Raw genomic sequence first — 13,289 nt, 5'->3', positions numbered from 1 at the left:
GCTTGTGACAGCAATCAATGTTGCCATGGTACCAGCCAATCAGAGCCAGCCTCTGATGCCTGCTGCCCAGGCAACTACTGACTTTGCAAGCTTCTTGCTTGTTTGCTAACACAAGGGGCCATTTTGAACAATTTCCTGAGTGCTGCAAAAATTATTCAACTGACCCAAAGAAATTGATTCATGGCTGCAGGATCAGGGATTATAAATCCCTATGGCCCCACATCTTCAGATTGACCATCTGTTAATCCTCACCACCCCCTGCCCCCACTTTTTAACTCCATTTCAGATGTCAGATGCTAGCCCCACAAAGACTGCATTTCATTGGCGTGAACAATTCCAATAAATGTCAAGATTCAGATAATTTTCCAAAGCCCACCACAAGATGGGGGTCCTCCCTTACATGACTCCTATAGCACCCCTGCCTTTACAAGGGTAAAAGTAAATAAGTCCCACCTCATGTGAGTGACCAGTGGTTGAGTTTATTACTTTCATTTTCACCAAACCCAAATGAGTTCTTCTCAACTAATTCTTTGGTTCAGATGCTAACCATCTGAAAGAATCCATGCTAATGAGAAAGAGGGTTGCTTAGCACAATGGTGCACGCCTATAATCCCAGTGGCTTGGGAGGCTGATGCAGGAGGATCACAGGTTCAAGGCCAGCTTCAGCAATTTAGGCCCCAAGCAATTTATGGAGACCCAGTCTCACAAAATAAAAAGGGCTGGGGATGTAGCTCAGTGGTAAAGTGCCCTTGAGTTCAATCCCCAGTATCAAAGCAAAAAAGAAAGAGGGAGGAAGGGAGGAAGAAAGAGGATAGGTTAAGTGCCAGGATCTGTATCTACTCCCTTAGCAGGAATGGGAAGGGGAATAATTGTGACAATGTTACACAGCAAAAGAGAATTAAGGCAGCAGAAGGAATTAACTATGTTAATCTGATGATCTTAAATAGGGAGAGTAGCCTGAATTTTCCAAGGGGGTCCAATGTAATCACAAATATCCTTAAATAAGGAAGATGGAGGGACAAGTCAGTGTCAGAGTGATATAGAGTGATACTGGGTGAGAAAGATTTGACCAACCAATGCTGGCTGTGAGGATGGAAGGGGACCAGGAGCCAAGAAATGTAGGCCAATTCTATAAGCTGGAAAAAGCAAGAAAACTACTTCTTCTCCAGAGCTTCCAGAAGGAACACAGCCCTGCCACTGAAACCTATTTCAGACTTCTGCCCTCCAGAACTATAACATAATAAAGTTGTCCTGGTTAAGCCACTACTTTGTGATCATTAGTTGTAGCAGCAATAGGAAAATAAATACACAGGGCATTAGGAAAGAAGACCAGTAACAAATACAGAACTAAAGGGATCAACAAATGAGGGTGTCCTTGCCTGGTTCCATATTCCCCTTTCTCTAGTGATGGTTCAGAAGAAATCTGTCACTCTTCAAGTTTTCCAAAAGTGTTATCTTTTAACCAGGCAAATTGATTCAGAAAATCTGCAGGATTTAAAAGAAAAAAAAGGATTATATCTGAATAAACAAATTCATGTACATTTTTTTGCCTATTCAATGTTTTGTTTTCCCCTTTTATTTTTTATATTTTGGTACCAGCAATTAAACCCAAGGGTACTTAACCTGAGCCACATCCCCAGCCCTTTTTATTTTTTATTTTGAGACAGAGTCTCACTAAATTGCTGAGTCTGGTTTTAAATTTGCAATCTTCCTGCCTCAACCTCCCAAATCACTGGAATTACGGGCATGAGCCACCACACCCAGCATCCTCTTCTTTTAAATGAAGGATAATAGAGCTGGGTATGTAGCTCAGTAGGAAGAGTGCTTTCCTAGCATGCACAAGGCCCTGGGTTCAACATCCAGTGCTGTCAGGAAAAAAAAAGGGAGGAATTTTATAAAAATAAATATATATGTGTACACCAATCTGCATATATACAGAAAAATACACAGGTCATTTTCACAAAGTGAGCACACATATAAACTACCACCCAAATCAAGATATAAATAAAACAGAAGCTTCAAAACTTGCTTCATCCTCCTCCCACACACTACTTCAACTCCCAGTGAATAATTACTCCTCTGACTTTCAATTCCAAAGATGCATTTTTTCCTGTTTTTGAACTTTATGTAAATGGACTTATATAATATGCATGCCTTTGTGTCTGGTGTCTTCCACCTAACCATATATTTAGCAATTGTCTAATTTCATTGCTCTGTAGTATTTCATTGTGACTGTAACCCAATTCATCAATCTTTTTTTTTTTTTTTTTTCCGGTACTGGGGGTTGAACACAGGGCCTTGTGCTTGCAAGGCAAGCATTCTACCAACTGAGCTATACCCCCAGCCCGATCATTTTTTTTTAAGGGAAATTATGGATTAAAAATGAATACTTCATTTCAGAACTTCTCAGAGCCTTTAGCATACTAACAACGGATTATAATTCTTAAAACTAAGTTAGCACATCCAGGGGTTCCCAAATGTATTTGAACATGAAACTTTTTTTTTCCCCCTGCATCTTCTGAGACTTTTTTGCAGGACATGCTTCAAGAAAACCCAGCCTGGCCAAGGATTTTCAAACTTTGTTCATCAAAGCTCTTGGGTCCCAATACTGCATGAGGGATGAAAGGAGGGCCAACTCTCCTTTTGCTTCAACCCCACACCTCCGCTTTAATCTGATATGAAAGGGTTCCACATAGAGTGTATGCATATATGTATATGCATACATATGTGTTACATGTATGAATATGTATATAATTAACTGTCTATAGACCTATATTTGAAAAAAGAGTTCTAAGGCTCCCAACACAAAGAAATAGTGTTTAAGGAGATGGAAATGCTAATTACCCACTACTTCACTGAATACCATATGCATGCATCTAATTATCAATGAACCCCCCAAAATATGTATAACTATTTTGACTCAATTTTTTAAAAAAGCTGAACAACATTCATGTGATATTTGTAAGTATTTATGAGAAAAAGAAATCAACAATTATCTCTCTGACCTGGCATTTCTGTCTGCATATAACCTGATACATGCTATTAATCTGAGGTTTTAAAAAAAAAGTCATTATAAACATTTTAAAATCTACTAGTGTGTCAAGCTACAGGCAAAATTATTTTATACATGCAAACAAATTTATTTTTATTCCTTAAATACATATAATAAATTTGAGAGGAAACCACAGTTCAACAGGTTTAAATAAAGATAGGTATGATGTTGGAGGCCTAAATTTTAATCAATTCAGATAAACATACAAATTTCACATAAATATACAAATGTCTTAAAAACTTTAAAGTGGTTGTAATGTATTTTAAAATAAGGCAAATGACTGGTTATCAAGAAATTCAGAAGTCTACTTATCAAATTTCAATTCAACATGACAAAAACCACTGCTGAATTCATAAGCTATGTTCATTAAGAAAAAAGTCAGTTCACTGTCTATCAGAAAGCAGGCTGTACTATAAATAGAACTTTAAAAAGGTAAAAATCAAATACCTGACTTCAGCATCAAGGGCACAGTCAATGTGAAGAGCTGATGAAAAATCTATTTTTTCCATTCTTGGATTGGTAAATACAAATTCTGATCTGTATTAACCACTACCAGCTTCTAGATGTTCATAAAGGAACTAGAAGAAATAATTTTCTAACCTGCCTCCTTTAGGTGACCGTAACATCTAAGCAGCTCACTATCTTCTGACTATATAGCAAAACATATTCCAATGAAGGGTTTGGCCTGATAATTATCCTCAGTCCAGAAAACTGAACATCCATAATAAGGAAATGAAAGAGGAACAACAGTCATACATTCTGAAGGTTAGTTTCTTAATAATGACACACAACTATCATTTCCATATTGAAATTTAGAAGACTAATATTAAGCAAGAAAAAGCTGTTATATTTAAGAATTTAGCTGCTTCTAAAAGAAAATTCTAAACTATCACATCCAATGTACAGTTTATGATATCATCACGGACTGGCTAATTTAATCAGTGGCAAGTTACCAACTCGAATAATTGTCTTTAATAAAAGGTCTTAGAAATAGAATACAAATTGACTTAACTATAAAACTAAAATAAATTTCTTCTAAATTACTTCTATTTAAAATTTTTAATAAAATAAATACTGTTACAAGGAATAAGTCTGAGATCTATACTGTACAAAAAAGGTGACTATAGTCAACAATAAGTATTACAGGGCTGGGGTTGTAGCTCAGTGGTAGAGTGCTTGCCTCGAATGCATGAGGTACTGGTTTGATCCTTAGCATCACATAAACAAATAAAATAAAGGTATTATGTCCTTTTACAACTAAAAACAAAAAATCTTAAAAAAAAAAAATAAGTATTATATACCTGAAAATTGCTAAGAGGGTAGATTTTAAGTGTTCTCACCACACACACAAAATTGGTAAATATGTGAAGTAATACATGTTAATTAGCTTTATTTAGTCATTTCAGAGTATACACATTTTTAAAATCATGTTTTAAGCCATAAATACATATCATTTTTATCAATTTAAAAAAATAAAGCAAGGCACACTAGTGCACATCTGTAATCTCATGCAAACTGGGAGAATTCTGAGTTTGAGATCAGCCTGGGCAACTTGGGAAAACTTCTCTCAAAAAATAAATAAAAAAGAGCTGGGGAAGTATCTCAGAGGTAAAAAAAAAAAAAAACCCTGGAGTTTTATCCCCAGTACCACAAAATTAAAAAAATACATAACTAAGAATATTTTAAGAATTAAAAATAGATTATCATAATAGAACCCAATTCTATATTTTACAAAAACTTCAATTGAAGATGCTTTTCCTATTATTCCTACTGTTTCATATTGCACCCTACTATGTGAAGAATGCAGGGTGGAGAGGCCAACTAAAACCTTCAGGAAATATCATTCTAAATGAGTCAGAAAAGCATCCAGGTTATGGCACCTTAAATACAATTAGGATGTTTACTAGGTGATCCCTCTTCATTGCATAATTCTAGCCCTTGTTTTCACTGATAAAAATATTACATCCTAATCAAATGTATACTTTGTAGAATAAGACTAAGGAAATAAGTGAATAAAAGATATAGACTACCTCTATATAACATAATGTTTATGTCTTTTTTTACACAGATACACGTAAATGCTGTTTTTCACTTTAATTCCCATGTCATATGCCAACATGTCACAGACAGAAAAGAATCAATACCCACTCATTGATCTGGAGTCTTGATAGGAACCAGAAATGTTTTTGCTTTTTCAGGGTTTAAGGAATAACAGTAGCCTAACAATGAGAAATGCTACAAAGTTACGTACCATGAAGTAAATATCAACAGCCTACTTTAAAACCAACTATTAATAAACAACTTTTAAAACAATACCAAGTCAGGCATAGTGGCACATGCCTGTAATCCCAGTGGCTGGGGAAACTGAGACCGAAGAATCACAATTTCAAGACAAGTGTCAATAACTCAGCCATAAGCAACTTAGTGAGACTCTTCCTCAAAAAAAAAAGGTTGGGATGTGACTTAGTGGTAAAGTGTCAATGTGTTAAATTACCAGTACCAAAAATAAATAAAAAACAATTCCAAATAAATTTTCTTCAAAATATTAATGCTTACTGATTAATAATTGATTTGAAATGAAATATTACCTAATTCTGACCTAGCTTTTCTACACAGGGAAGAATGGAATCGGAATTTCTTTTTTCTTTTGGTGTCCTTACAAAAACTTACTTACATATAATTACTTTTCCAGTAAAATTTAAAAGTAATATTTATTTCTTCTTTCCTGTAATCCCAAAATAGTTAAGTAATTATAAGTTGCTTTAGACTTCTAGAGTCATGCAACTTTTTACCACTGGAATATACCAGTATCTCTTCTTATTCTGGCTTTCTTGCAGTGAGACGCACAGGTGGATCTAGTAGGGCCCAGATCTTTCTCTCTCTCTCTTTTCTTTTTTTGGTACTGTGGATTAAATCCAGGGGTGCTTAATCATTGAGCAACATCCCCAGCCCTTTAGATTTTTCATTTTGAGACAGGGTCTCACTAAGTTGCTTAGGACCTTGATAAGTTGCTGAAGCTGGCTTTGAATCTGCAATCCTTCTGCCTCAGCCTTTGGAGTCGCTGGGATTACAGGCATGCACCACCACACTCAACCTTGGGCCCATATATTTCTATTCTATAAATTCAGTAAAATTGTAAACTTCTACTTTCTGCCCAAAAACAAATGCTACATAAATGTATTACCCAGTTCCAAAACTCTTACTTTTTTTTTTTTTTAAGCTACTTCTACTTAAGACTTAGGTAGAGGCAAACATTAAATTCAATCTATATAGAGTTAAGTAAAAAGGAAATACAATTTAAACTTAATGTTTAGAGAAAACATTAAAATCCTAAATCAAAACAAGAAAAAAGAAAACTCTGCTAGTACCCAATTACTTACATTTAATCTAATATACAACACCTAGGAGATGCAATTTTAAAAATTTGTCTAAAAGTTATAGTCAATTCATGATACATACCTAATTAAGAATTTCATTTTCAGCCAGGCATGGTGGTGCACACCTATAATCCCAGCAGCACCGGAGGCTGAGGCAGGAGGATCTAAAGTTCAAAGCCAGCCTCGGCAATTTAGTGAGGCCCTAAGTAACTCAGTGAGATTCTGTCTCTAAATAAAATACAAAAAGGAGCTGGGGGTGTGGCTTAGTGGTTGAGCTGCCCTGGATTCACTCCCCAGTACCTCATCACCAATTTTTTTTTTTTTTTTTTTTTAATTTTCAGCTGGATGTGAAGGCACACACATTGTAGTTCCAGATACTAAGTAAGCTGAGGCAGGAGGATCAGTAGAGTTCAGGAGTTCAAGGGCAGCCTGGGCAACACACCAAGAACCCATCTTAAAAAAAAAAAAAAAAAAAGGCCAGGCATGGTGGCCCACACTAAGAAGGCTGAGGCAGGAAAACTGCAACTTCAAGGCCAGCCTGGGCAACTTAGAGAAATCCTGTCTCAAATTTTTAAAAATTTAAAAAGGGATGGGAATATAGTGTAGAGGTACAGTACTTACGTAGCATATACAAGGCCCTGTATACAATTCTCAGAACTTAAAAAAAATCATTAACATAAGTTCAATTTTCTAGCCGCTACTTCTTTTAACGATTTTTGTTAGTAGATATAAGTAGCAGTATGGCAGTTCAAAGCAGTTCTAAGTCTGGACTTGTATATGAACCACAAACTAGCTATATAATTTGGGGTAAATTACTGTTTTTGTACATTAATTCTATCATCTAAAATGAGGATAATGAGTACCCACCTCATGAAGCTGTTTTGAGGATTAAACCGAAAAAACACTTACCGATGGTAGGCTTCTCGCCGATACTTTTTCAGGGCATGCTTATCCATGTTAGCAGGCATATCTGCTGCATTCTGTAACCGATCACTCCAGGAGGTTGTCATTTTACCTTAATTATATGCCGAATTCTAGAAAAGAAAATCAGCAATTTAGTAACTTAAGACTGCCATCAGTGTACTTATACCTGATTTTTAAAATATATTAGAACTCTAGCTTGCAAACAGACTAATAAATTACCTATTAAAATATACTAAATAGGGAAATATATTGATACTTCTCATCTATGTAAATTTAGGAAAATAATTTCACATGGTAATTTTTATCCAGAAAGATCCATTTACATTACTTTCAAATTATTAAACAAGACCACCAGCAATCATTAAATATAATTCTAGATTTTAGAAAGGAACTGAAAACACAAATCTGTGATTATATATAATTTTAACTAATTTATTTGTACTTTTTTCTTTTTAGTTATACCTGAGAGTGGACTGTATTTTGACATATATACATGGAGTATAATTTCCCATTCCTGTGGGTTATACATAATGTGGAGTTACACTGGTCCTATATTCATATATGACCATAGGAAAGTTATGTCTGGTTCATCATACTGTCTTTCCTATTTCCATACCCCCTACCTTCCCTTCATTTACCTTTGTTTAATCCAATGAACTTCCATTAGCATGTGCTAGCATTTGCATGTCAGAAAGAACAATTTGGTCTTTAGTTTTTGGGGATTGGTTTATCCATTTACTGGCTAATGCATAATTTCATTCTTTATGGCTAATATTCCTGTGTATATGTACCACATTTTCTATATATACCACATTTTCTTTACCCTTCATTTGTTGAAAGACACTCAAGTTGGTTCCATAGCTTAGCTATTGTGAATTGAACTGCTATAAACACTGATGTGGCTGCACACTATAGTATGCTGATTTTAAGGTCCTTTGGGTATATGCCGAGGAGTGGGATAACTTGTGTCAAATGGTGGTTCCATTTCAAGTTTTCTGAGGAATCTCCACACTGCTTTCCAGAGTGGATGCACCAATTGCATTCCCACCAGCAATGTACGAGTGTACCTTTTTCCCTATATCCTTGCCAACATTTGTTACTTGTATTTCTGGTAACTGCCATTCTGAGTGAAGTTGAGATGAAATCTCAGTTTTATTTGCATTTCTCTAATTGCTAGTGTATTGAACATTTTTTCATATTTTTGTGGACAGATCATATTTCCTCTTCTGTGAAGTGTCTGTTTGTTTAGATCTTTTGCCCACTGTTGACTGGGTTGTCTGGCTTTTTTGGTGGTTTTTTTTTTTTTTTTTTTTTTTTTTGTTCTTGTATATATCCTGGAGATTAATGCTCTGAGGTGCAAATGGCAAACATTTTCTCCCATTCTATAGGCTTTGTCTTACGTCTTGATATTTTCCTTTGCTGTGAAGCTTTTTAGTTTGATACCATCCCATTTATTAAGTCTTTAAAAATATATTTAGTTATAGATGGACACAATACCTTTATTTATTTATATATGGTGCCAAGGATCAAATGGCAGAGTCTTTACACATGCTAGGCAAGCACTCTATCAATGAGCTACAAACCCCAGCTTCCATTTATTGATTCTTGATGTTACCTTCTTGCATTTTAGGAGTCCTTGTTGAAGAAATTGGTTCCCAAGCCAACATGATGGAGAGTTGGGTCTACTTTTTTCTTCTAGTAGGTGCAAAGTGTCTGGCCTAATCCTAGGTCCTTGATCCACTTTGAATTTTGTGCAGGGTGAGAAATGGGGGTCTAATTCCATTTTGTTACATACAGATTTCCAGTTTTCCCAGCACCATTTGTTGAAGAGGCTCTTTTCTCCAATGTATGCTTATGGTGCATTTGTCTAGTATGAGATCACTGTATTTATGTGGGTTTGTCTCTCTGTCTTCTATTCTGTAACACTAGTCTTCATGTCTGTTTTGGTGCCACTACCATGCTGTTTTTATTTCTATAGCTCTGTAGGGTAATTTAAGGTCCGGCATTGTGATGCTTCCTCCTTTACTTATCTCACTGAAGATTGCTTTGGCTATTCTTGGTCTCTTATTTTTCCAAATGAAATTCCATGACTGCCATTTCTATTTCTATGAAGAATGTCATTGGAATTTTGATAGGAATTGCATTAAATCTGTATAGCACTTTTGGTAGTATGGTCATTTTGACAATATTAATTCTGTCTATCCAAGAAAATGGGGGATCTTTCCATCTTCTAAGGTTAACATATGTTTTGAAAACAGGTTAAAAAAGCAACTCTTAATCAACATCTAACCTCAATCGATGGTAGCACAAATTTAAATAATGAATGCTAATTTACATGTTTCTAATTATTTCATGCTTTTATATTTTTTAATATAAATTATTTTTCAGTTGAAAGTAAAGCCTAAGGACTAGAAGAAAAAACATTTCATCTTAGAATAAACATCTAGAATGGGGTGGGCAGCAAAGTGTCCATTTTAAGTAATTTGACACCTACAGTAGTCTTAGATTTCACCTCTATTTTGGGGGTTTTTATCTGTAAATGGTGTTTTTATTTTTTTGTTTATGTGGTGCTGGGAATCAAATCCAGAGCTTCAAACATGGTAGGCAAGTATCTACAACTGAGCTACATCCCCAGTTTATTAGCATTTTATTAAATTACCAATATTTATGAAAACATCTGAAATATAATTTAATTCCCATTTTAAAAATGCCAAAATCATTTATGACATTAATTTTCAAATAAAACAAGTTTGTATTTAAAAAAAAATAATTTAATGAGGTGAAATTCACATAAGAAAATGAACCATTTAAAGTGAACAAAGGCCAGGCATGGTGGCACACGCCTGTAATCCCAGCAGCTTGAGAGGCTGAGGCAGGAGAATTGAAAGTTCAAAGCCAGCCTCAGCGATAAATTTAGCGAGGTTCCAAGCAACTTAGCAGAACTCTGTCTCTAAATAAAATACAAAGCAGACTGGGGATGTGGCTCAGGGGTTAAGTGCCCCTGGGTTCAAATCCTGATTACCCGCCCCCCCCCCCCCGCAAAAAAGTGAACAAGTCAGTGTTACTTAGTATATTTTATGAACATTGACTTTACTTTCAAAAAGTTCTATAACTCCAAAGTAAAAATTCTTACCCATATAACAGTTCCTCCCCCTTAGTACCTGCCAACTATCAATCTAAGTTCTGTTTCTGTGGATTTAACCATTTGGATATTTCATACAAACTGAATCATACAATAAATGTATAACCTTTTGCAAGTGGCTTCTTTCCCTAGACATAATGTATCTGAGGTTCATCCACACTGTATCATGTATCAGATATTTTATTCCTTTTGGAGGCTGAACAATATTTCATTGTAAGCATAATATCACAATTTTGAGTTTATCCATTCATTCACTGATGGATATTTGAACTACTTCCACCTTTTGGCCATTGTGAATAGAGCTGGTTTTATAGGTACATACGATGCATTTGACTACCAGTTTTCAAATCTTTTGGATATATAACTTAGGTCTATAATGGTTTTGAAATAATATTTCCAGACACTGTTTATAGTACTGGCACTTGCAAAGAATTCTAATTAAAATTTTATTCAAGTATAATGGAGAAAAGTTATTTGCTAGACTATTATAAATGAAACTTGATATACTATAGCATATTTGATATATATGGTATACTACATATTAATTACCACAGATATTACCTTCAAATATCTATATATAGATACTATAGATACAACAGATATATAAGGTAGTTTTTTTGTTTTGTTTTGTTTTGTTTTTAGGACTGAAGATTTGAAGCCAGGACCCAGGGCCCCCTAAGCTATTCCCTAATGGCTTTTTTTTTTTTGAAACAGGATCTCACAAAATTTCCCAGGCTAGCTTTAAATCTGAGATCCTCCTGCCTAAGCCTCCTTAGTCACTGGAATTATAGACATTGCACCACTGTACCTGACTTGTTCTCTTGTTTTTTTCATAAAGTTCACATAGCCAGGCATGGTGGTGCACACAGGACCCTTCTGTCTTATATCCATTTTCTCTATCTGCCTATTAGTCACTTAGTAGCCTTTTGGTTCACAGATCTACTATCACATTATCACAATGCCTGAGTTCAAGTAATTCTTATTTGGGACCACTAATGGTCCCAATAAACTGTCAAGAATTTTTCCCCTTTTTCAGGAAGTCTTTCTGATCATTGAAAAATAATGCTCAAACAGAAATTAGGGGACCCCTCATAATTAACACATAAATTTGTATTATATCAGATTTTTAGAAGAACATATTCATTTAGAAAGTGAAACGGGGGTAGGGGGAAAGGAAAAAATAACGGAATGAATCAAACATCATTACTCTATGTAAATGTATGAATATGCAAATGGTATGCTGTTACTCCATGTACAACAGAAACAACATGTTTCCCATTTGTTTACAATAAAAATAAATTAAAATAAAAAAAAAAGAAAGTGAAAACAGGCTGGGAATATAGCTCAGTTGGTAGAGTGCTTGCCTTGCATGCACAAGGCCCTGAGTTCAAGCCCCAGCACAACAAAAAAAAAAAAAAAAAAAAGTGAAAACAGGATGAGGGACAATTAATAGTTCATACATATATAGGATTATTTAAGTGTATGTGTATTTATAAATAGGTTGTCTTTGTGCATGTATGTATGATTCTTAATTGTACTACAATAAGTGGAAAGTGAAGAATGGATATATGTAGATTTTTTATTTGTATTCTTTCTTATTACTATGGTACTCTATTATCAATTGATCAAACAAAATTTTTAAGACCTTACATTCCTGTATATCCCTACTCAACATAAATTAAGTAAAGGCTTGCTTATAATCCTAGGATAATTTAAATAAATATAATGATACTTTGTGAATACTAAAAAAAAAAAAAAAAAAAAAAGAATTTACCCCTTTCATTTAAAGGAAGCATTCCAGCTTCTCTTGGGCATATCCAAATTGCTGCAAACAATCACTACCCTTTATTTTATTTATTTATTTATTTATTAAATAAATAAATAAATAAATGGGCTGGGATATAGCACAGTGGTAAGCACCCCTGGGTCCAATCTCCAGCACTACAAAAAGGAGAGGGGAAGGCATTAAATTTGTATAGTTATGTATAGGAAAAATATAGTATATATAGGGTTCAGCAGTATCTGTGGTTTTAGGTATGCAATAAAGGTCTCAGAACATACCACATACACATACACATAAGGGAGGATTACTGTATAAAGTTCAAAATGATGCTTTATCGTCTGACCAAAAAAAGAGAAGGGCCCAACAAGTAGGTAAACACTACATTTGTCACTTTTTTATAGTGTCAGCCTTAACAGTTGCTTCAGTAAGGTAAAGCAGCAACTAATACTAAATTAAGAGCTCACAATTTGGTTCTTTCCATAAAGTGGTGATACAGTTAGAATAATTCTTGGTTTCAATACAAATATCCAACCTGCAAAGCAATAGTACCTTTTTTTTTTTTGCATTTTTTTTTTAATTGTAAACAAATGGGATACATGTTGTTTCTCTGTTTGTACATGGAGTAAAGGCATACCATTTGTGTAATCATAAATTGACATAGGGTAATGTTGTTTGATTCTTTCTGTTATTTTTTCCCTACCCCCCACCCCTCCCACCCCTCTTTTCCCTCTATACAGTCCTTCCTTCCTCCATTCTTGTCCCCCTCCCAACCCCCCCCATTATGTGTCAGTTGGTAGAGTGCTTGCCTCGCAAGCACAAGGCCCTGGGTTCAATCCCCAGCACCGCAAAAAAAAAAAAAAAAAAAAAAAAAAAAAGCAATAGTACCTTAAGAGTAACAAAATTTCAAGTGCTTAAGATATTGCAGTTTCACACTTTAAAATTTTTTCATGGGCAAAACATATACAGTTTCCTTCACCATTATCATTACCCTCCTCAAAGACAAACTACTAA

The 13,289-nt window shown here is 34.8% G+C and overlaps 1 protein-coding gene across 2 annotated transcripts in view; it reads right to left on the bottom strand.

The window, feature by feature from the left end:
• NT5C2 (5'-nucleotidase, cytosolic II) overlaps positions 1-13,289 on the bottom strand; it is a 128,891-nt gene that overhangs the window by 99,493 nt on the left and 16,109 nt on the right. For both annotated transcript variants that reach the window (XM_079136335.1, XM_079136328.1), the window contains exon 2: positions 7,339-7,463. In XM_079136335.1, coding sequence (XP_078992461.1) covers positions 7,339-7,439 — 101 coding nt within the window. In that variant the 5' untranslated portion in view covers positions 7,440-7,463. The remainder of the gene's footprint in view (positions 1-7,338; positions 7,464-13,289) is intronic.

The sequence above is a fragment of the Sciurus vulgaris genome, assembly GCF_902686455.1.
Source record: "Sciurus vulgaris genome assembly, chromosome: 4".
NCBI classification, from domain to species: domain Eukaryota; kingdom Metazoa; phylum Chordata; class Mammalia; order Rodentia; family Sciuridae; genus Sciurus; species Sciurus vulgaris.
Note: the sequence above shows the minus strand (reverse complement) of the source record. Positions and strands in the feature narration are given on the sequence as shown.